Source organism: Boleophthalmus pectinirostris, unplaced genomic scaffold, assembly GCF_026225935.1.
Source record: "Boleophthalmus pectinirostris isolate CB_2022bp ecotype Guang Dong unplaced genomic scaffold, ASM2622593v1 HiC_scaffold_14, whole genome shotgun sequence".
NCBI lineage: Eukaryota > Metazoa > Chordata > Actinopteri > Gobiiformes > Gobiidae > Boleophthalmus > Boleophthalmus pectinirostris.
Genome location: NW_026571047.1, coordinates 10,733,944 through 10,759,543, shown reverse-complemented (window position 1 = coordinate 10,759,543; position 25,600 = coordinate 10,733,944). Strand labels below are relative to the sequence as shown.

The 25,600-nt window shown below is 41.3% G+C and overlaps 1 protein-coding gene across 2 annotated transcripts in view; it reads right to left on the bottom strand.

The window, feature by feature from the left end:
* The window catches only part of cpped1 (calcineurin-like phosphoesterase domain containing 1), a 61,463-nt gene that overhangs the window by 10,969 nt on the left and 24,894 nt on the right, over positions 1-25,600 (bottom strand). For both annotated transcript variants that reach the window (XR_008631749.1, XM_020924221.2), the window contains exons 3-5: positions 24,855-25,027; positions 24,133-24,264; positions 23,897-24,032 (exon numbers count right to left, since the gene is read on the bottom strand). Coding sequence is in view for 1 of the 2 variants with exons in the window: in XM_020924221.2 (XP_020779880.2) it covers positions 23,897-24,032; positions 24,133-24,264; positions 24,855-25,027 (441 nt within the window). In the remaining variant the exon portion in view is untranslated. The remainder of the gene's footprint in view (positions 1-23,896; positions 24,033-24,132; positions 24,265-24,854; positions 25,028-25,600) is intronic.

The following is a 25,600-nucleotide window of genomic DNA, read 5'->3' as shown; positions in this document are numbered from 1 at the left end:
TAATAATCCACATGATTATTGCAAATGTGTATGAAGTTTAAAAATACAGTGGAGCGCTTCCTGTATTACCACATGACATTACAAGATGGAGATTTCTGTTTGATAGAAGAACTCTCTCTAAATATGCAGGGTTTGGGTGTTAAACTTGTGTGAATGAAAAAAACAAACAAAAACGAAACAACTCCAGGTATGTTTGTGATGAGAAAGGAACATTATATCATAGATCTGAAAATAGCGCAACAAGGGCCCGTTAAATATAAAAATTGATTGCATTATTGAGCTTTTTGTCTAAGAGGGGAAACCATTGATCCGTTCGCTGCTGTTTTCCAACTTTTGCAATATTGTGGTCTGACTCCACTACACTACTTTTCAAGATGCATTGTGGGAAAGTGTTTCATCCACTAGACATTTGGATAGCATTACAAAATTATACTAAAATTTCAAACTTGATTTTGACACCAAGGAATAGACTCAATGCTCAATTCCGATAATTAAAACACTGTTTGTTTAAAGAATAGGATGTGATTTTCAATATTAAATAGTACCGTATTTTTCAGACTATTGAGCGCACCTGAATATAAGCCGTATCAACTTAATTTTAGCAAAATCTTAAAACTGTACATATATAGGCCGCACCCGAATATAAGTCGCAGGTGTCCACATCTTCAAGAACTTTTTCAAGTTCAGGCCGTCTGCTTTTATTGCTTTTTATTTTATTTGAAAGTTTTTGTCGTCTTTTTGCATTGACTCGTCGCCAAAATCTCACCATCGACTCATTGATGTCGAGCTCACGTGCAGCAGCTCTGTTCCTTCTTCGACAGCCACAACAATTGCCGTTAACTTAAAAGCTGCATCATCTGCATTTCTTTGTGTGTTTTCCATGAGGAGGGCGTGTGTACGATGTGCAAAATAACTGTTCAAAACACAATCAAACAAACATCTTCCTCAGCGCATCACCCCGTCTCTCCTGCAAGTGCCGCTGTCCTGTCTTGGTTCATGTCAGTGTCGCAGGGTTTCAGCAGATTTCAGACTCTCCCGCAGAGCTAGGCTACTTCTATCAATCAGGTATGAGTGGATGTCCATCCACTGAAGTCTGAGACAATTCTTCTTGTCATTTACACATACGGGTAAGACGTATCCCCCTCACTAATGTTAAACTATTTGAGTGCACTGACAGTATCATTAGCTAGTGGAGCAACTTCATGTTAATCCTAGATCCATGTGTTACCTGTACAGACAGCAGCGTTTTCTGCACTCAGGTTGTGCGTATCTGCTGTGTTGCCAAACCATAGATCGTATATATGAATGGACAATGTGCCAAACAAAGAATCCGACCATATATGAGTCGCAGGGTTCAAAGTGTGAGAAAAAAGTAGTGGCTTATAGTCCGAAATTTACAGTAGTACTTTCTTATCTATAACCAGGTGGTGTTATATGTGTGGTTCAGGTAGGTTCCATAGTGGTCCAATGGGTGTATACTAGTCTATGTGCTCTTATACTTGCTCTGATACAGCTCAAGATCATTCTAACACTATTCAGGACAGTCATTTCTGTCCTGAGAATGTGACTTTTAGTATCAATACCTGCTCAAATGAGTATCTAGTTTTGATACTAGTTTTAGTATCAATTAGTGTCTGATTTTCAATATTTCTGACAACCACCCAGACTATTTAGTATCCTGTGCAATTCTTGTAATGGAACGGAAATTCTAGTTTTGGGGTTCCAATTTTATCTTACCTTACTACAATTGGAAGCTTGTTTGATTGTTTTGTCACATTACATGCTTTTGCAAACACTATTTGCAAAACGCATCCATGTGGGTCTGTTTTTTTAAAGGTGCATTGTGTATTTTTTTCTGGTGGATGGTGCGAAACAAATGCTTTTCACCGTTGAAATGTTATTGCTCTGTCTGGAATGTTTCACAGAATGGTATTAATCTTTTTATCTTCACGGAGACCAAACCAGACCAAGTTACAGGTCAGATCTGTGAAGAGGTAAACCTACTCCCAATCAGAATGCCTGTTTCTCTATGTATTTTTGAGCTATAAAACCACCTGTAACTCAATAAACGTAAGATAGAGCTGTTTAATGTCATGCTGTGGAACATTCAGTGCACCTTTAAGCAATTCAGATTCAGAAGCCGCAGTAGGTCAACGCTAAAAAGGAAACATGGAAGCCCTTCACCACACGCTGAAGTACTGTTGCTGCCTCCGGGGTAAGAACCGGCTCTTCATCGGAATATGACGAAACACAGTATCACCACAACTGCCTTGAATCATAATCAGCGATGGGAATAGGGCCATTAGCCGCCGTTTTTGCAACAGCTCTGGTAATTGAAGGAGGGAAAATACACGATTTGGACATCAACTCGGTGACGCAAGATTCGATTTTTGCACTTTGTAATTTCTGCCTTCGAGCAAACTGGATAGCACATGATCATTTGGAAAAGTTACAAATCTGTTGGTAGTGATTTCGTAGAATGGTATTCTGGGTAATTGCTGTTATCAGTTTCAGTTTGTCTCAGGGCATAATATGTAAGGCAATAAGGAAGTGCTCAATCAACCCAATAAGAACGAAAAGATTGCAATCTAATTTCTAATTTGGTATTCACTTAATAAATTAGGCATTTTTAACAAATGGCCTATATTACGCCATGTTCTGATCTATGTTATCATGTTTTTTCCTCATCAAAAAATACCCAGAGTTGTGTTTTATATCATTGTCACATATTTAATATTTAAACACAAATTCTGCATATTTAGGCTGAGTTTTTCTCTCAAGACCAAATACACTGTCACTAGAATCATTTGGGCAATTTCAGATCTGGATCTAGCCTGATTCATCAGCCGGTTTCACTTCGTAGAAACTGTCTGACTTCACAGTGTTAGAATTTGTTCACTCGATGGTTGGCGGGTACTTTTTTCATTTAACCAATCGCTACTGTTTGGTTGTGACGTATGTAATGCTCCACTATCGGGGTAACTGGTATCTTAAGCTTTTCCCAAATCCCATAGGAAGAAGGGCTCGATTAAATCCTCGATCTCGGGAATCGTTGCCAAGACAGAATATATGGCTCTTCGCTAATTGGCTGGTGCCCGAACTTGCACTTCAAGGGTTTTTGTGAACCGTCTGGTATTCCAATTCCTGACCTAGTCACTGGAGAAAAATTAAATTGAGTGGAGGCACTAGGTGGTGCCAGCCTAGCTACTCTGGATCTGCCAGTCTCAAAATGTAAAAAGTAGGGCTGGGCAAAAATAAAAAAAAATTTAAATTTTATTAGTTTGAGCGATTAATCGCGATTCATAGCATGTTATACGCAAAACCAATTAATGAATTAAAAAGTAGAGTATAGCGCACACAAGGTATTCAATGAAGGCTCAAGAAAAAATATTGAATGGACTTTTGTACTACTAATATATTTTTTCAATATTTTTTATGCAGTGAGTAATAAACACGACACTAGTAATAATTTCTAGATCATTGTTATAAATTTGGACTGATATTTCTTGGGAAACAAAGGGTTAATATAATGGAATGGAAATGGACCAATCACATTTTTTTCTTCCAGTGGTATTTGGGTAAATCAGTGACTCCCCCTGCAGCACTGAACTAAAGAAATAAGCTCAGCTCAAAGCGCACGACTGGTCCGGCTAGAGCCGGAGTCTGCGGCCGAATCCGCAGCCGGAGCCAGAGCCCGCGGCTGCAGCCGGAGCTTGCGGCCAAACTTGCGGCTCGCGGAGGCTCGGACACGTTGCATCTCACGTGGTCAGAAAAAAGTGCAAAAAAGTGTAAAAAAAAAGACATCAAACTTAAAGAAACACTCGCAGTGGACTTTTTCAAAATAAAAGCCAGTGAGAAACAGACGTTTACAATTTTTTTAAAAAATATAAAAATAAAAATTGCGTTAAGGGCGTTTAAAATTAATTGTCGGCGATAATGACTTAATTAGCTAACGCAAAATTTACACGTTAACATGCCCGGCCCTAGTAAAAAGGTAGCTGTTAACTTGAAAACTACTGCTTCACAACATCACAAGGTGGAACAGAGCATTTTGAGCTTTGGGGATGCAGACAGCCTAATAATCCAGGATTACTCAAACACGAATGAATGAAACAAAACACAACTCCAGGAACGTTTTTCATTATAACATGGCTTAGAGTTAATTTTGTGTAATATAAGACTTTTAAACATACAAGTTACGGTTCAGATCTGTGGGGAGATGAGCCCACTTAGAGCAACAATGCAATTCCTTTTTACATCATCCACAGCCATGTAAAATCTCCCCTTCCAAACAAGCACCGCACGCCTAAGCGACTGCATCCATCTCCAAGCCTCATGAGCTAAGGCACTTATTCAGCCGTGGGTTGTTAAGACCAATTTCCTCCTATTTTGTCGCTTTTATCGCGCTTTACCGCATCTCCCATTTCCCCCAACACGCTGAGAAGATCTTTCTGAAAACACACAGCGTTCTTTTTCACTGATAATTCCAAGTCTTGGGCCTTGGCGGAAACACCATTTACCTGTCAGCCTTTGAAACACTGACGCTGCTTTTGTGCTTCCCTTTGTGATAAAGACTACCATCTGGGGACTGACCTTTGGTGGTGACAGACACAGACTTGGGGGGAACTGATGAAGGGTGGGGGGTGGGGGGGCATAGAGAGGGATGGGTGGAGAGATGGGTGGAGGGGTGGAGGTTGGAGAATACCCCGAGTAAGCAGTCAGGAGAGATGAAAACATATTGAATGCAAACGGAGGGAAATTACCCGGCGGTCAAATTGAATTCAGGACGGAGCGGCGGGAAAGCGAAAGAGTATGAGAGAGAGAGTGAGAAAGACAGAGAGAGCGAAAGAATGAGAAAAAGAGAACGAGAAATAGACAGAGACAGAAAGAGAGAGAAAAAGAGAAAGAGCAAAAAAAGAGAGAGACGGAGCGAGAGAAAGAAAGAGACAGAGAAAGAGAGGGGGAGAGAGAGTGAAAGAAAGAGAGATAGGGAAAGAGAGCAAAAAAGAGAAAGCGAGAGAAAAATAGAGAGAGACAGAGAAAGAGAGAAGCAGAGAAAGAGAAAAAAGAATGAGACAGAGAAAGAGAGAGAAAGTGAGAGGGAGAGAAAGACAGAAAGAGAGGGAAAGAGAGCGAAAAAGAAAGAGACAGAAAGAGAGAGAGCAAACAAGAGAAACAGAGAGAAAAAGACAGAGAAAGGGGGGGAGAAAGACAGAAAGAGAGATAGGGAAAGAGAGAAACAGAGAAAGAGAGAAAAATTGAGACAGAGAAAGAGAGAGCACAAAAGAGAGAGAAAAAGAGAAAGGGGGAGAGAGAAAGACAGAAAGAGAGATAGGGAAAGAGAGGGAAAAAGAGAAAGAGAGAGTAAGACAGAGCAAGAGAGAAAGAAGGAAACAGAAAAGAGAATGAGACAGAGAAAGAGAGCGAAATAGAGAGAAAAAGAGAAAGACAGAGAAAGAGAGAGGGGGAGAGAGAGAAAGACAGAAAGAGAGAGGGAAAGAGAGCTGAAAAAGAAAAAGAGAGACAGAGAAAGAAAGATTGAGACAGCGATAGAGAGAGAAAGAATGAGAGAAACAGATAGAGAGAGAAAAACAGAAAGACACAGAGAAACAGAGACAGAAAGAGAGAGCAAAGAAGAGAAAGAGAGGGAGGGAGAGAGAGAGAGAGAGAAAGTGAGTGAGAGAGAAAGAGACAGAGAAAGAGAGAGAGGAAAAGAGAGAGTGAGAGTGAGAAAGATAGAGAGACAGAGAGGAAAAGAGAGAGAGAGGGGAGTCCCGCCGATATGAGCTGCTGTGGCTGCTGTGGCGGTGTACATTAGATTTTTATTAGATGCACTCATCCAAGCCTCATTCCTAATTGCCATCCGCGGGAATATTCTCAAATAACCGTTATTATGGAGGGCTAATGGTGGTGCCAGCGTTCGCAGAAAAATAATTATCTTGGGCGAGAATGTGTTTTTTTTTTCATAGGCTTTGTTGGTTTGTTTGTTTGCTGGATGACTGGAAAAATAACAGAATAATGAAAAGGTTGATTCAATTTTCCGGAAAGAGATTTGCGTAAAGGTGTGACACTTTTGCTTGTCTCCGTGGAGAAGTTGTTTTGCTTGGAAAGTTTCACAGTATGGCACTAAACGTATCCTTCTTGCATTTATAGAATTACAGGTGTTGTTACTGCGAAGAAATACTTAGAGGCATTGTTAGTCTGAGCGGGCTGGCCTCTCCACAGATCCGGCCTGTAACTTGGTCTGGTGGCATCATTTGCTTGTCTCCATGGCGTCTGATTTAAGCCATAGAGGGGAACATTATTATTAAAGCTCCATGGAGACAAGAAGGTGTCAGAAAAGTAACATAATGCACTGTTAAGTCTTTATTTGAATCTTGAACACGTCATCTGAAAATACTGTATAGCACTAAGGCTTATTATTTTAGTAGTCGACAAGTAAAATGATGATTTATTATGTAAATTTCGATTTTCAAAACACATTTTTAACCAAATAAAAATAAATGGTGAATGAAGGCTTCTAAACAGGAAATTGACAAATAAAAATCTGAAATTGTTGATTGTTTTTTGACATTTTGATTTAATAATGCCACTGTCATTGTTATAAAAAGGTATTTTTCTGGGGTTTAGAGTTCGCACAGTCCAGATAATACGATTATCAAAATACAATGTTTTTTTGTTGTTTTTTTGTGAAGTAGTGTTTTCAGCCAACTCGAAGTACTGTCGTGATACTAAAATGGCCATCTCAATTTCAATAACATGGAATACTCAATACTTAATACCGACTCTGATACAACAGTGACAATAAAAAGACTTAATAGAATGTGATTTTCAACATTAAATAATAGTACTTTCTTTTATATAACCATGTGGTCTTATATCTGTGTAATCCCTCAGTGGTCCAGGCAGTTTCCAGACTGGTCCATGGGCATATACTACTGTCTTTTCCGCACTATTAGGTGCTCTGGATTGTAAGGCGCACTGTCATAGAATGGTCTATTTTCGAAAATTTTTCACAAATAAACCGCACCAGACTTTAAACGAAATACAACAGTTGGATGGCTCAGTCGGACTTTGTTTGCGGTGTTCAGTTGTGGCGTGTAGGGAGGGTGCTGTCTGGGACCGCTGGATTGTCGGCGTGTTCACAGTGACTCAGTTGTTCAGTTGTGTCTAGTTGTGTTCGTTCCTCCGTTCCGTTCCTTGTCCGCATGGAGTGATGAGTGTGGCTGCGGGTGTTTTCCACTGTGCGGTCGCTGTCTGCTCCGTGTGTGTTTGCGTGCTCTGTGGGTGGTACGGCTTTGTAGTTTACTGAAGTCGTGCTGGGACACCCGAGCGGATTCGTGTATAGGACGCTCTGGATTGCAGGGCGCGCAGTAGTCTTTTGATGGGGTTGGAGGCTTAAGAGCTCACCCAATAGCCCAGAATATATGGTAGTCTGTGTGCTGTGAAAGGTTCATTTCCGTCCTGTGAATGTGACTTTTTTAGTATTGATACCTGCTTAAATGAGTCTCCAGTTTCAATACTAATTTCAGTATTGATTTTAGATACTTCTGACAACACATATGGACTCATCACGATTAGTTGATTACCAAAGAAACCAAAGATGCAAACTCCAACCACAAGGCTTCAGTAAAGATGCATTTTACATTGTACTTGAAGATGCCTTCATCAACTCCTGGTTTGCACCGCGGTACAAAAGCATGCTCATTCATATGCTCTTTTCACCCTTTTGTTACACCCTCCTTTTGAACTTTTCAGGTCCGAACGCGCACCCTTTTTGCACATCTATGAGAACATGCGTCACGTTCGAAGGCATTTGGTCGTTAAAGAGCATGTCTGGGAAATAATTTATCACAAGATGTTGGCGGTGGATAATTTGCATGACAGAGAATGACACAGTAGCACAGTGAGGTATCTTGCAGCTATAATTTGCTCATCACTCAGAGTGTACAGCGCGAGCACGGTCCCGCGTACACAGCCCGGGTTTGAACTCCTGGTCAGTTTTGAATATAACATTGAATCTCATCATCATATTTTAAATCGCATTTCCGTACCTGCAAAAAGTGCGATGCGTCGATGTGTGGGTAGGAGTCAGCAAAGGTTGGGTGAGTTGTAAGGATGGGAATATTACGGATACTGAGATATATGGCGGAATTAAAATCTCATAGAATCAATATCGTGAGGATGGGTTTCTGACTATAATGACGGAGCTCATTTATTTTCACGGGGCACTTCAGCCTTGAGTTCATGAATAGATTATGTCATATACGCACCTCTATATGTACACCTCTCTCGCCAAATATGTAAATAAGATGGAGGGAATGAAGTCTATTTAAAGCCATACCTGCCTATCCGAGTAGAGAATTAGAATTACAGATTGAATGATTTGGGTTTTTCAATTGCTGATGTTGATATTTTTGGGCTGATATGGATAATTTTTTCCTCCTAAATTACACTACCAGTCAAAAGTTTGGACCCATCCTCTCATTCAATATTTTTTTGTCTTTATTTTTACTACTTTCCACATTTTATATACACAGACACCAAATATATGAAGTAAGATATATGCAATTATGTAGCAAAAGAACAAAAAAAAAAAACAGCAACTGTAACATAAGTAAATCATCCAATGAATAAATATCTCTATATGTATATTTATATTATATATTCAAATTCTCAAAAATATTTTTTAGAATTACTTAACTTTTTTCTTGACTACATAATTCCATACACAGCATCTTGTTTCATATGCCTTCTGTATGTATCTAAAATGTAGAAAGAAGTAAACAAAGAAAACATTGAACTTTTAACAGGTAGTGTACATAATTTGAATTTGCTACAAACTCATCCACACCCATAGACTGTATATATAAATGGACAGAGCTTCCAAATATAACATTTGCATGCTTGCGCTTCCGGCTCCTACTGACCCTGGCTCCTACTGGCCCTGGCTCCTTTTCAATATTACGGCCCCTCTCTCTGTAACTGCTGCTGTGAACCTCGTCATTTTGGTCTTAAAATGTCCGTATTAACCCGCTCTACATGAGCCTGGTGTTTTTATTTCACCATTTTGTCCATAAATCAATTCCTAATCCTAATATGGAACTTGGCTTCAAATTTATCCCTTTTCTTCCTAGCATCGTGAGCTTCATTTGACTGGAGCTGAACGGTACGGGTGATGTTACTCTCCCTTAGTCCACTTCTTGATACAGTCTATGCTGCTTTAACATAACTTATTTGATTGATTTAGAAAATGCTATATTCGGTGAAAACAACGTATTAACATGTTTTATAACTTTCACTTTTATTCTGCTATACTGTCCGTAAAAAAAATTCTATTCATAATATAGAGCCTGTAGCTGTTAGCATCGCAGGTTTCATTTGAGTGGAGCTGAATGCTATGGGTGGCGTCACACTAGCAGTCCACAACCCTGTTTTACTGCAAACTGAATAAGAGAGCAATGTAGTCATATTTTGTCCATCCATCCATTTTCGTCCGCTTATCCGGGGCCGGGTCGCGGGGGGAGCAGCCTAAGCAGGGACTCCCAGACTTCCTTCACCCCAGACACGTCCTCCAGCTCCTCCAGGGGGACCCCGAGGCGTTCCCAGGCCAGCCGAGAGACATAGTCCCTCCAGCGTGTCCTGGGTCTTCCCCGGGGCCTCCTCCCGGCGGGACATGCCCGGAACACCTCCCGAGGGAGGCGCCCAGGAGGCATCCGGAACAGATGCCCGAGCCACCTCAACTGGCTCCTCTCGACGTGGAGGAGCAGCGGCTCTACTCCGAGCTCCTCCCGTGTGACTGAGCTCCTCACCCTATCTCTAAGGGAGCGCCCAGCCACCCTGCGGAGGAAACTCATTTCGAGCGCTTGTATCCGCGATCTCGTCCTTTCGGTCACTACCCAGAGCTCATGACCATAGGTGAGAGTAGGAACGAAGACTGACCGGTAAATCGAGAGCTTCGCCTTTCGACTCAGCTCCCTCTTCACCACAACGGTCCGATACAGCGACCGCATCACTGCCGAAGCTGCACCGATCCGCCTGTCAATCTCACGTTCCGTCCTTCCCTCACTCACTCGTGAACAAGACCCCGAGATACTTGAACTCCTCCACTTGAGGCAAAGACTCCCCACCCACCCGGAGAGGGCAAGCCACCTTTTTCCGGTCGAGAACCATGGCCTCGGACTTGGAAGAGCTGATCCTCATCCCAGCCGCTCCACACTCGGCTGCAAACCGCCCCAGTGCACATTGCAGGTCCTGGTTCGATGAAGCCAACAGGACAACATCGTCCGCAAACAGCAGAGATGAAATCCTGTGGTCCCCAAACCGGACCCCCTCCGGCCCCTGACTGCGCCTAGAAATTCTGTCCATAAATACAATGAACAGAACCGGTGACAAAGGGCAGCCCTGGCGGAGTCCAACATGCACCGGGAACAGGTCTGACTTACTGCCGGCAATGCGAACACAGCTCCTGCTCCGGTCATACAGGGACCGGACAGCCCTTAGCAAAGGGCCCCGGACCCCATACTCCCAGAGCACCCCCCACAGGACACCACGAGGGACACGGTCGAATGCCTTCTCCAGAGCCACCAAACACATGTGGACTGGTTGGGCAAACTCCCATGAACCCTCGAGCACCCTATGGAGAGTGTAGAGCTGGTCCAGTGTTCCACGGCCAGGACGAAAACCACACTGCTCCTCCTGAATCCGAGGTTCGACTATCGGCCGGATTCTCCTCTCCAGTACCCTGGCATAGACCTTACCGGGAAGGCTGAGAAGTGTGATCCCCCTATAGTTGGAACACACCCTCCGGTCCCCCTTCTTATACAGAGGGACCACCACCCCGGTTTGCCAGTCCAGAGGTACTGTCCCCGACCGCCACGCGATGTTGAAGAGGCGTGTCAGCCAAGACAGCCCCACAACATCCAGAGACTTCAGGTACTCAGGACGGATCTCATCCAACCCCGGAGCCTTGCCACCAAGGAGCTTGCCAACCACCTCAGTGACTTCGGCCAGGGTGATGGATGAGTCCGCCTCCGAGTCCCCAGCCTCGGCCTCCTCCTCGGAGGACGTGACGGTGGGATTGAGGAGATCCTCAAAGTATTCCTTCCACCGCCGGACAACGTCCCCAGTCGAGGTCAACAGCTCTCCCCCCGCACTGTAAACAGTGTTGGTGAAGAACTGCTTCCCCCTCCTGAGGCGCCGGACGGTTTGCCAGAATCTCTTTGAGGCCGTCCGATAGTCCTTCTCCATGGCCTCCCCGAACTCCTCCCAGCTCCGAGTTTTTGCCTCCGCGACCACACGGGCTGCAGCACGCTTGGCCCGCCGGTACCTGTCAGCTGCCTCAGGAGTCCCCCGAGCCAGCAAGGCCCGATAGGACTCCTTCTTCAGCTTGACAGCATCCCTTACTTCCGGTGTCCACCACCGGGTTCTGGGGTTGCCGCCGCGACAGGCACCACAGACCTTACGCCCACAGCTCCGAGCAGCTGCATTGACAATAGAGGCCGAGAATGAAGCCCACTCGGACTCCATATCTCCAGCCTCCCCCGGAATCCGGGAGAAGTCCTCCCGGAGGTGCGAGTTGAAGGTCCCTCTGACAGAGGGCTCCGCCAGACGTTCCCAACAGACCCTCACTACACGCTTGGGCCTGCCAGGTCTTTCCGGCTTCCTCCTCCGCCAGCGAACCCAACTCACGACCAGGTGGTGATCAGTTGACAGCTCAGCCCCTCTCTTCACCCGAGTGTCCAAGACACGCGGCCGGAGATCAGATGACACGACGACAAAGTCGATCATCGACCTCCGGCCTAGGGTGTCCTGGTGCCACGTGCACTTATGGGCACCCTTGTGCTCGAACATGGTGTTTGTTATGGACAAACTGTGACTAGCACAGAAGTCCAATAACAAAACACCACTCGGGTTCAGATCGGGGAGGCCGTTCCTCCCAATCACCCCTCTCCAAGTGTCACTGTCGTTGCCCACGTGGGCGTTGAAGTCCCCCAGGAGAACAACGGAGTCCCCGGTCGGTGCACTGTCTAGTACCCCTCCCAAGGACTCCAAGAAGGCCGGGTACTCTGCACTGCTGTTCGGCCCGTAGGCCGACACCACAGTGAGAGACCTGTCCCCGACCCGAAGGCGCAGGGACGCGACCCTCTCGTTCACCGGGGTGAACTCCAACACACAGCGACTGAGCTGTGGGACAATGAGCAGGCCCACACCAGCCCGCCGCCGCTCCCCGCGGCCAACGCCAGAGAAATGGAGAGTCCAGCCCCTCTCAAGGAGTTGGGTTCCAGAGCCCAAACTGTGCGTGGAGGTCATATTTTGTGCAGTGTCATATTCATAAATATTTGCTCAAATGAAGCTTTATGCAAATTGTTTGGGCAGCAGGTCTGCCAAAACAAAATATTGGACTGTGCTGGAGATTCAAGGCTGATACCCTCTATGCTAAAAGGTGCAAATATTGGCCATACACTGTCTATCAGCCAACCAATACAATACAATTCCTCTATTTCGCTACATAGCATAACATACACAGCATACAGTCATATTTTTAGTTACGATTATCATACTGCCAAAATGTCCTGCCGTTCCATCCCTACTGGGGCTGAACAATTTGGGAAAATTTTAATTTTTCTGACAAGCACTGTGAGATGTGAGATTAGCCACCAGAAAAGTCACACAATGCACCTTTAATGGCGCCAATACTAAAAACACATCCTGGGCCGTTTTTGAAATGCTTTTTATAACACGGTATAACCATATATAAATAGAGTAGAATCTTCCTTTAGTCATTGTTACAACACAGTGGGATCCAACTGCTGCTGAGCTCGCTGTGATAACCAGCGCCGCACCATTTGAGCTGCAACTCGGCTTCTCCTTTGGCTGCCTTACAAAAAGGAGCCAACCAAGACCGTCTCTTCCAGAAAGAAAGAAAGATACAGGAAAAAAAAAAGAAAGAGACTTCATCATTAAAACAATGGGGTTAAAGGCTTAACCGTGGCCTCTTATCAAATCCCTGGTGGGTGATGAATGCGCCTTCGCTTTTGAACAGCAGAGGACTCTCGCTGATAGAGACAACCTCCGGCGAAAAAGGAACGCGCCTAGCTTATCTGCGCTTCTAATTAGCCACCGTACATACAACTTCGCCGCTAGCAGCCGCGTCGGGGAGTTCCTGTGAATTTCTCAGCTGTGCGTGTGTTTTTGTTTTTGCTACCGCTGTACGTAAACACGCTTATCTGCTTCACATTTTACTAAAGTGCAGTTAAGATCAGTGTATTTAAAAGGTGTACTGTGTAAGTTTTCTGGCAGAGGGTCTGTCAAATGCTTTATTTTCACCATGGAGATGTTATTGCTTTGTCTGGAATGTTTCACAGTATGGTATTAAACCTTTCAATCTTCATGGAGACTAAACCACACCAAGTTACAGATCAGGTCCGTGGAGAAGCAATCCCTCTCACAGTCAGAATTCCTGTTTTTCACGGTATTTTTCAGTTATAAAACCATGCAATTGAATAAATGTAAAGTAGAACTCTTTAATGTCATGCTGTGGAACATTCCAGGCATATCAATGACATCTCCATTACAGAAAAAAAAAATCCAGAATCAAAAATACCTAGAAAAAAAAACAGCATTCTGACTGTGAGTGGGGTTGCCTCTCCACAGATCTGACCTGTAACTTGATCTGGTTTGGTCTCACTACGATTTAGCTTTAACACCATACTGTGAAGCAATCCAGACAAAGTAATAGTCTAGATCTCCAACTAAGAGAATGTTGTATGTTAGCCAGAGGTATCAGGGTAGGATCTTGGGAGGACGAAAAAAGGAGGGAGAGAGGAGGAGGGAGCTGAAATCTAATTACACACACTCCATCTATGAAGCTGGGAGCGCTGCTGGGGTTTGGGATACTCCACTTGGCTCTCAGAAGGGGACCACTGCTCCCCTGTCACACGTATTTACCCCTCTGAAGGTGTTTTTGTGTGTAAAACAGGTCCCCATAATTCCAGCAATTTGTTTTTTACATTTTGGGCTCTATCTCATGTTGCTTTGTTTTGTTGCCGTGCTAATGCAGGAGATAAAACAGTCCTTTATTTACTGGATTATGGGTCTGACAGTGATGAGGCGCAGTAGTAACGTAAGGGGGTGAGGTGGGGCGGTGTGTTTACGTTAGCGACAAGCTGAAGGTCGGGAAGGTCCAATGAAGTGCGTTTTGGTCTACTTAAACAATGAATCATGCCATATTTGGATTCTGAAAAAAAAAAAAGACATCAGGCCTGGTCAAAAAGCATCTTCTTAAGTTACGACACAGTTTATTATGAGTCACTTCACGATTGCTCAACTAAAAATGGAGTGGGGTAAAACGATTACACGTCTCTGTGTATCTGACCCAAACTGCACTCACAAGACTAGAACTGCACAGGGGTTCATGAAGAAAAACATTTTATAAAGGCAGATTAAACATGGGACTCTGTGTTTTAACTTAACTCACTTACTAGTAAAGCTATCTAATTAACCATATAAATACTTATCAATAAAATTATTAGTTGACTAATAAATTTTGATCAACTAATACTTTACGCTACTTTTTAAATTGAAGGAAATATGATTGCTGCATGGTTGGATTTTTATTTTAATTTTTTTCAATTTATACTATATCAGACATATCAGACTCAGGCCTGGGGACCAAGTTTGGCCCACGACATAATTATATTTGGCCCGCGAGATCATATCAAATATGTATTAGAGCTGCCCGCCGGCTATAGATATTCTATAGAGACTTTATTTATTTAAAACTGTGTTCTTAGTTTAGATTATGCTTGTTCTAGATTCAATGTTAAAGCAAAACTATTATTAAACATTTATTTTAATAAGAAAAGGTTTACCATTACATATCTCGAAATAAGAGAAAACATGCAGATGTTGATGAAAATTTTCAATAAATATTTAGTTAGACCCATGACTTAGTCCCAGTTTTTAATTTTGGCCCTCTGTGAATTTGAGTTTGACACCCCTGTACTGTAGGTTCAGGTTTGTTTGTGTTTCATTATGCAATTTAGTTATTTACAGTTATGAGTTACAGAGAATTTTCAGACTCCATTTCAGCCACAGAATGTTAATTATTTCAAAATCAGTATTTACCTTATTCCATAATTTGCCGTTGGCGCTGCCATTGTCATTGGGGTTGTATTATTTTACACGTGATATTGACGGCAAATAAGTTCTATATGGACTATAAAGCTGCTTTAAAGCGTCCCGGAGAATCAAAGCAGTGTTGGCTTGCTTATTGGTTCATGTTAATATTGAACAATTGACACAATATTTTAGCGGAAAAACATTCTCCATTTAAATTAACCTGATTCCCACTTAACTGGAAGTGCCACCACAATGTAGCATTTGTAGTAGCATTTGGAGGCAAAAGTGGGCAGGGCAAAATAAGGTAAATAGGGCCTGCATATGGGTATGTGTAGTTGTATAAAGTATTGTTTGAAAGGAAGCTTCTCTGTTCCACCAAGCACAGAGCTTGCTTATAATAAATAAATTGTGTGCTCCTTTATGGCCTTGGTCTAGTGAATGAGTAGAACATAACACAACATAGAACATGAGCTGGAGATACAAGACTACATTCATAACATATTCCATACAACTGTACAACAACTCACTGTTATGTAACAAATAACACTATGCCCTGTCAATCATCAGATCACCTTTGCGCTGTTTTTCCTTATGACCTTTTATATATGGCTGAGATATATTTGTTATTATATTTTCTATTTTATTATCACTTGAACATATACTTTGATATAATTATGCCTTTTGCTACTTATTTTAAATGTATTATTATCACTTATAGCATATTGTATTATACCGTAACTCTCTATTATTATAATAAATATACAGTGTCTACCATATAATGTCCCTTGTGGATCAATAAAGTTTATCTCAGTATAAAGGTAATTTTGATTAACGTGAGCAAAGAATTGATATCAAGTACTTTTATGTGATACAACATAATAATAAAGCGTGATAAAAAAATGCTTGTGAGTGAGATTTGGTTTGAGTGTGAGGGACTGGTGCTCTGAGACACCCTAGCCTGTCATTCACATGAGCACGAGCGCAGTGCACAGCTCACAGGGAGCTACTCACTATGACGGACATGCCAAGAGTAATTATGTTGGACCTTTAACACGTGAGGTGAGGTCATATCAGATAGATCCATATATATAGATCTATGTTCTTATAATGTTTCCTCATCAAAAACATCCCTGGAATTGTGTTTTGTTTCATTCATACATGGTTAACACACAAACACTACATATGTGGGCTGAGTTTTTTTTCCCAAACAACAAAAATAATCCAGAAGTGCTCGTCTGCATTTTTCAATTCAATGCAACTTCACTAGAATCACTTGGATAATTTGGAGATGTAAACGGACTAATGCACGATTACAACATAACTCCAGGTATGTTTTTGTAGAAGTAACACCATTATAACATGACTAAAAGCTCACAAGAGTCAGTTTTGCATAAGGTAGGACTTTTAAACATGTAGAACTGTCACACCAGGTCACGCTAAACTACTCCAACATGAATTTTATATGAGGCAGAGGAAAGCAAGAGGAATGAAAATCACATCCTTGAGGAAAATCAATTGAAGTACCTTTTCTGCAGGGGGACTACTGTATGTTACATCATATGTCACGAGAGTGTGAGGTGTATTGAAAGGATAGGGGCTGCAGAAAAGCCAATAGTAGCAATAACAACATCACAAATTCACAGAGCCAAAGCCCCAAGCGGCATATGGGATTCTATCAAATACAACTTACTCCACTATGGACTGGACTGGAGCCAAAGAAGATTGTGTAACATCCAAGAAGACTGTCCAAGGCTGAAATAAGGACATTTTACAAAGTCTCACTTGTATGGAAGATTAAACTTGTTCAAAAGTGCATTATTTAAAAAGCAAGGACAACCTTTTAAAGGGTCTATATTACACAAAACTGACTCTTGTGAACTTTAAGTCATGATATAATCCTCCTCAAAAATGTACCTGGAGTTGTGTTTTGTTTCATTCACACATGTTTGAGTAATCCTTTTTTAATATTTAGTCTGTCTGTATCTCCAAAGCTCAAAATGCTCTGCTCCAACTTGTGATGTCAAGTAGTGTTAGTTCTCAAGATAACAGCTACTCTTTACCTTTAGTTCAGTAGAGATTGTCTTCCAAGGGTGAAATGATTCTAATGAAGGTGTATGGAGTTTAAAAACACAGAGGAGCACTTCCTGTATTACGACGTTCTTTACTCTGTTTGAGGAAAGAACATAAATATGCAAGATTTGTGTGTTAAACGTGTGAATGAAACAAAACACAACTTAAAGTTTGTGATGAGGAAACAACATTACAAAAGATCATAAAATATCGTAAAATGGGCCTTTTAAGGTTTTAGCATGCTTTTCACCCAGTGTATAATTACTTGCTTTTCAGACGTACTTTTTAAAACTTTTTGCATTAAATACGTCATTTTCAGACACATCTTGATATGACAGTTTGTCTAAAATTTTAGCTAGAAAAAAAGACCGCTGATTAATACATAATGAAAGTCATTTTGTCCCACCAGGTCGCTCTGATTAAGGCTCCAAGACTCCAGTATTATTACTGCCTTTCAGCTGTGGTGGCTTGTATAAGGAAAGGTCATGTGGATATGAAACATGATCTGAATGTAAGACTTTTTGAAAGTTTGATACATTTGGAAGGCCATTCTTTACAAAATACAGCCTGACAGAGTGTGAACCCTGAACTAGAAGGTCCTTGGTGCTTTGGGCGAGCTTGCTGTAAAGATAATTCATATTGATACTTTGCAGTTACATCACCATGGTAACAATGCACACATTAGCAAACACTGCCAAAAAGGTTTTAAAATACAAAAAGTATTTAAACAACACATTTTCAGAAGTGATCAATACAAGTGTTCATGGTCCTGTTTAGGTGTTTCATTTTCAACAAAAGGGTTTAAGTGATTCTAATGGCATCTAGCTTGTGACTCTAATGTTATTTGAGAGACACTTTTTTTTTGTTTTACTTTTTTACAGCACAAATAGGCTCACCTGTAGTACTTCCATCTAAATCAGTTGTTTATGCTCAGATTGTGTTAAAACAAAGCTCACATTAAAGATTAACAAAGCTTCAGAGCAGTGCCTCACCAGGGAACTGTTGATGACATCAGCTGCAAAGTATCAATAAATCCAAATATAGCTTTTACTCCACAAAAGTAATTTAAAGGTATACTGTGTAACTTTTTGGTTGGGGGTCTGTTACCTACCTGTTTCTATTGATATGTCATTGCTCTGACTCAAATCTTGAACAGTATGGCATGAAACAGATCTACCTTACATTTATTACAGGTTTATACATAGACATACATAGAAAAACTGTGACTAACGACGAGCAGGGTTGCCTGACTTGTAATTAGGTCTGGTTTGGTCTCCATGAAGTTAGAAAGGCTTAATACCATACTGTGAAACATCCCTGACGAAGCTAATTTGACAGACCCTCCACCAAAAAAGTTACGCAATGTCTTTAATTATGGGTAGCCTATGAGTCTTATTTCTTTTTCAGGTGAAGATAGAAGATTATCTTACAGATGTGATGCCGAGTTTCAAGCTTGGAAGTTGCTTGGTGAAATGGAAATCAAAGGCAAAAATGACATCCATGCTACTTTGGCATCAATTAGAGCACTGCTGTCCCTTTGCTCTGTGCATTCCCTCTGAGAATCAGCAGTGTGTGTGTGTGTGTGTGAGTCTGTGAGGTTAATGACACTGGCTCACACTGTAATGACAGTAATGATCACGGTGCTACAAGAACACATCTGGAGACGCGGGCTTACACGGTGCTGCGGTGAGGATGAAGCGACTGGGGAAGAAGGCACATGATCCGTAAATAAACCTATACGCAGAGAGGGAGTAGGATCTGCAAATTGCCAAAGCATGTCCAGAGGAGAGTCATTTAACATGGATGAAAGGACACGCATCTCTGTAGCGCACAGACAGCCAGACAATGGCACTTGGCCTGGCCTCTTTTTTCAATAAAGTGTAATAACATCATGGTTTTCTGCCATTCTTCACTTGTTTGTGTTGTTTGTGCCTCTGGAGAAGGAGCTCCGCTGAGGCCTTTCCTGCCAGATGCACCCCTCTATCCAGAGAGCTGTCGCTAAATGGATGAGACCTACATTTTATATCTGCTATAGGTTGTCGAACTGCATTTTTCAATACGACTTCACATACTTAAGCGATTGCAAAATTGCATCAGTATGAGGGATTGGTAAACATGGCGACATACAAGAATGAAACTGGTAGATAGAGACATGCACGTCCAATAAAAGTTATGAATGTCCCGGGTCTGTGCAGTGCTCAACGCCAAAACGTCACACTATAGTGTCATTAAAATAAAAAAATTTGGGAGATCCTGGCAACATATGAGAATGCACATGGTTTAAAATGTGTTTGTTAAAGCTGATTGATTTAAAAGCTTTATACAGTGCATTATTCATTACATTTTCTTTTGTGTGTATTTTGTAGGGCTACATTGATCAGATAAAGACTTGCTGGATCTGCTTCCAAATATCGGTTCAGTCGATACCCTGGTTCGGGTCTAAAAATGTATGACTTTCAATTACACAAAGTTTAGTATTTCCTTGTAAGATAAATAACATCTACATAACACATTTGGATCTGTTTTGTCATATTTTATTTATATGCAAAAAAAAAAAAAAATGGTTTCAGTCTCTCCACTGGTATTGGTTGATTTTGGGTATCTGCAGACATTAAAGCATTAGTATCGGAATCTGAACTGCAAAAGCTGGATCGGGGCATTTCTAATATTTTGTATGAACTACTACAAAGGCGAATGTTAGAAAAAAATGATAATAATGGCAGAAGAAAGAAATTTTGGGATGTGTCTGTGAAGTATGATAACTTTTTTTTTTAGGGCCGGTCACGTTAACGCATTAATTTTGCCTTAACTAATTAATTCATTATTGCCAACAATTATTTTTCTCCCCTTAACGCAGTTTTTATTTTTATTTTATTTTTTATTGTAAACGTCTGTTGCTCACTGGCTTTTATTTTTAAAAAGTCTATCGCATGTGAGCCTTGCTTACTGCTGCGGTGCTTACAGAAAATAAAGAGAAAGAAAGCAGGATAACACTGCAACAATGAATTGTCTTATCACCGAAGTTTCAGGCGTCTGAAATACCACCTAAATGCAACACACTCTGTTGGTGCCAGCAAATCATTCAACGAAACAAGTGGAGCGAGGCTTCGACTGACCATGTGAGATGCAACGTGTCAGAGCCGTCGCTCCGCACATGCACATTACGCACATCGTGTCGATCTCTCTTCGTTGTAACCCCCCCATTCCTCATCCCTGGGTCTCATTTTCTTCTGCGAGAAGCTGGTGCATTCTTAATAATAATAATAATCTTGTATGCCTTAGCAACTGGCTTTGTGCAGAAAAGTAAAAAAAAAATAAAAAATTCTAAGAATTGACAGACTGCACTGAAAGTGTTTTCTGGTTGTGTGTACTGTTTTCTGACTGAGATTCTCATTTTTATATCAAACAGGATAACATAAATGCCCTGGCAGTGGCAATACATTTCAGTTTTATATTTGGATTGATTTGATATTTTCACTTGAGGTTTACACTGAATATTTTACTGCTGCTGATCACATGCACTTTACTTTTGAATTCAATTCATTAAGTCAAATTTTAGGAATTGACAGACTGCACTGAAATTGAAGAATCTTAAAAAAAGAAACAAAGGAAGAAGTATAAACATGGACTTTACAGACTAGTGAACTGCTACTGTATAAAGAAATGCTGTTTGCACAACAAATGTATGGCACTTCCGTTTACACTTCCAATAAAAGTGTGCTATATGCCATTTGTGAATTCATGAATTGGTTTTGTGTATAACATGCAATTAATCATGATTAATCACAGGAACACATGCAATTAATGCAATTAATATTTTTTTATTTTTGCCCAGCCCTAGTTTTAAAAAAATAAGATTTTCATCAATTTTCAGATACGATACTACTTGAATTTCTTTTTTTCTATAGTCCTGGTCGATTAACTAACCACCCCTGGCTTGTGTTTCTGGCCTCTCTTCTGTCCGGAGCTGCACAAGTCTCAGTGATCTCCGAGCTCACTACAAACATTCAGCGTGCGCTTTCTGATAAGCGGCTGTGAGCGCAGAGATGATCACAGCCAGTGTCTTTACGACGAGCGTGCCTCCAGGACACACTCAGAATACACAACACAGAGACACACTTCTGTAGCACATGAAGGAAAGGCGCTTCCAGCATCAGAGCTCATCACAATGGAAGATACGAAAATACTACTCAGAAAGCAGTGGGTTTTTGGGTTACATTTAGTTCACTATTTTGACTGGCCTAAAAACAGTTTGAAATGCTTCACATTGTTTTTTCAGAGACTGGAGAGAGAATGGATGGATTTTTCTATTTCTATTCTTTTTTTTTTTTTTTTTTTTAGAAAATAAAAATAGTTAAGTATGTTGACTTATAATTACTATATTGAATTATCAGCATACTATTAAAACTGGAACAATATATTTTGGGCCTCATTACAATTTCTTTGCAAAGATGGGGAGATTTTTGTGATTTTTTTTGTAATGAGGTAAGATTTAAGCTCTAGAGGGTAGAATAAATAACTTCTATGGCTAATTAAAGGTTCATTCTGCCATGTATTTGTTGCAGCTCAGGCTTTTTAATGATACTATATACAGTATTTAAAAAGTGGATTACTGGGATTATCTTTGCGTCTCAATATTATTGTTTATCTCAATATCTCTCTGTAGTGATAGTGTAGTGAATTTGTTATGGTGACAGGTCTACTTGGATATCAATGAATAAAAAAGTAAAATTACAATGTTATGTGTATGGATAAATGGTTTTGTAATGGAACAACCATAGACTTATACAAATCACACATGCGTTTACAATATGGGCATAATTCTCTGAGCAGACAGATAGAGCGCACGAGGTGGTACTGAGATCTGTCCTGATAGGAGCTGACAAGTTCATGAAGCCAGTTGTTAAGATTGTGTCATAAATCACAGATCAGACATAATCTCACCCACTCTCTAGATGTAAGCCTCTGTGTTCTACTGTACTGCATGTCCATACATTAACCCCGATGAACATGCATACAAACATGAGGAGGTACAGTGTAGGCAGCCTCACTGTGAGCGGGAGCGTGTCTATCATATATAATTAACAGCACATCTCCTATTCTGTGTGTATGTAGGTATGTAAGTTTAGAATGGCTAATGCCAGCAGGACAAGTGTGAACAAGAAAGGACACTTGCCAGTGCCATGTTCTGTAGCCTTGCTCTCGCTGTAATAGCCTTCATATGACAAGCTTGTGATCCTGCCCTTTAAATCTTTAACTGCTGTTCCTTCTGAGAAACAATCAATTACAGGCGAGGAGGGTCAGCAGAGCACAGCGCTGTTGAATACATGCTGCAATAATGACAGAATAATGAAATTAATAGCATCCCCCACCAGTCACCTTGATGCATGATTGGAAAGCATGTCCATATAAGAGGTCCTGTCAATCAAATGTGTTTGGGTGTGTGTGTGCGTGTGTGTGTGGGTGCTTCGTTAAGACTTATTGTCCTTGTCAGCCAAGCACTCTCCTATCACACTCTTCTAATCCCACAACAATGGATTCTGATTATGGAATTATTCTCTCGTCAGGAAGTGATTTTTAATTCAATTCTGTATGTGCAAAGAGCTCTTATTGTGCCTATGGCTAATGGGGTATTAATTCTCAGAGTAAAGAGCCAGACGGGGCTGGAGCTATGTACTCTCCATGTGACTACGCAGAGAGACAATGAGAAAAGATATTTAGATAATGCACCATTTTCCATGTGAGCCTTATAAAAGTAGACTGCCTAATTCTGTTTCAAAACTACTGTATTTTTCGAACTATAAGTCGGCACTTTTTTCATGGTGTAGGTGGTCCTGCAACTTATATTCCGGTGCAATTTATATATTAAAATTTTCACACTGACAGCCACGAGAGGGCGCTCTAGGCTTGTGTGTCAGTATCTGCTACTTCTATTTCTCCTGTACCACTGTCACTTGGCACCCTACTGCGCATGTCTCCTGCATGTGTCCTGCTGCAAGTAGTGAATTATGCAGCTGAAAACAGTAATTGAGCAGCAGAAAGAAAGTTTGGAGTGAGCAAGAAACTTGTGAGGGACTGGTAGAAAGCGGGGATGGAAAAGCTTGATGAAAACCGGGCGGGTGCGCCATGCGACTTTCCTGGAAGTCACTTTTTGGACTGACAAAGCCTGATTCAAAAAGGCTGGAATAATTCTAAATGGAACTGATGCTGAGTCTGACAACAGCTACGCAGAAGAGGAAGCAACACTTTGTTTACCTCCAGAGGTTGCAGAGTTGCTCAGAAGTGACACCGAGGATGAAGAATTAAATGGATTTAGTGATTTGGAGCGCGATCAAGAGTTTGGTTAACTTGTTATGTTCTGTTGTCTATGCTATAGTTATCTGAAGAACTGTTGTTCTTTATTCTATTGCTATAACTTGCCTTTCAAGATGACACGTCTGTTCCTGGTCTCTGATTTTATGAAATAAATTTCCCCCAAAAAGTATGACTTATAGTCCGGTGCAACTTATAGTCCAAAAAAATATGGTACTTAAATATACTTAGTTCTTAGTACTTAGTGGAAATAGATTTTGGCTAGATCTATATTTTTGTTGTCTATATTGTTGATCCATATATTAGTTTTGGTAGATTTTTTTTTTTTTTCTTAGTGTGTTTCTTCCATCTCGGAAGGACAGTTTGTTTAACTACCATGGCTCCATCCTACCTGCCCTCTTGAACTTGTCTATCAGCTGTTGTCGGATAGTCCCTGGCAGGTTGAAGTACTCATCGTCCTCCTCGTCTGGACTCTTGAGGTACAGGGGGATGTGTTGGAAGACCAGGACATGTTTGGGTTTGTGCTCCTGTTTTAGCGACACATTTCCACAGTTAATAAAGGAGCAGCACAACAGTGAGAACAGTGAGCCCTGTAAGAATAGCTCTGTGTCAGTGGTGTTGTCATACCGAGGGAGAGGAAGCGGAGGCTCGGCACAGCTGCTGCTCCAGCCACGTCTCCTGGGCCTCCTTCAGCTGCGGGCAGGCGGAGGCGTCGAAGAACAACTGGGAGTTCAGTACCAGGCACAGCACCCCGCCCACCTGGGACCACACACACACATACACACGTTACTACTGCAGCTAATTAACCACTGGTATGATTTAATTCCAGATTACGCAAATGCAGTTAGGTTGCAACACAAAGTTAATGTTAGTAAAGATATATCCAAAAAGTAAGTCTAAACCAGCTGTATTTACATAATTTAGAAAGCAACATTGGCTTCAAAATGACGTCCTGTTGTTTAAGTCTTGCTGTTTTTTGGATAGATTTTATTCCTAAATATCTCAAAACCAACATTAATTCATGCTGATTAAGAGGTTTAAAATTACACTACACGATGTTTACAATATTTCACCCTACGGGGACTTACATTTGCCCAAAGGGTTGATGTAGGACACAGCGGATTAGATCAATTTGCGTGTAAGGTTTAGATCAATAGCTAAATACTTGGTTCTTGGCCAAGATGTGTTTTGTTTGTTTTTATAATCCCTCAGCCGTCCAGAGGGGATCCATAGCAAAAGAAGGTTAAACTAAATCTATCATATTCCAAGTTTTTAATAAGTATAATAAGACTAACAGTTTAATTTCCATCTTGCAATTTAGCTTAAATGTGCCATGAAAATGATCTTACCCAGAAGCTAAAATAGTCGTCTCCCCACTGGCTGCAGTACTGCTCCACTGTCTTGGGCGTGGGGGTGTTTCCAAGGTCATGGTTCCCGCTGACAAACACCAGCGGGATGGATGGGTCTGTGCCCTTCAATGCTGCCTTTAGATCCCTCACCTGCTCTTCTCTGTACGGCGTGTCTGTGTGGAAGAAAACAATCATACGCACTATTCATTATTAAGTTACCAAGTTATTACAAGTTTCAAAGACAATTAAAAGGTGCAGATCTTAAAAATATAAAAAGAACTAAAAAAGTGGTTGAAAATTATTCCACACTTTCCTAAGGCATTCCTGGCTTCCTAATTATTCACCACAGTGAGTTTATACCGTATTTTCCGGACTATAAGTCGCTCGAGTATAAGTCGCACCAGCCAAAAAATGCATAATGAAGATGAAAAAAACATATATAAGTCACACCAGACTGACATTTCATCTTGAAAGGCAAGTTATAGTAAAAACAACAGAACAGAGAACAACAGGCCGAATAGGCGTTAATATGTTCATGTAACATATTAACAGTTATTCAGATAATTATAGCATAAACAACAGAACATAAGTTTACCAAAATATCTCACTCCAAATCACTAAACCCATTGAATTCTTCATCCTCGGTGTCACTTCTGCGCAACCTCCGGAGATAAACCATTAATCCATGAGGTAAAGAAAGCGCCGCTTCCTCTTCTGCATAGATGATGTCAGACTCAGCGTCAGTT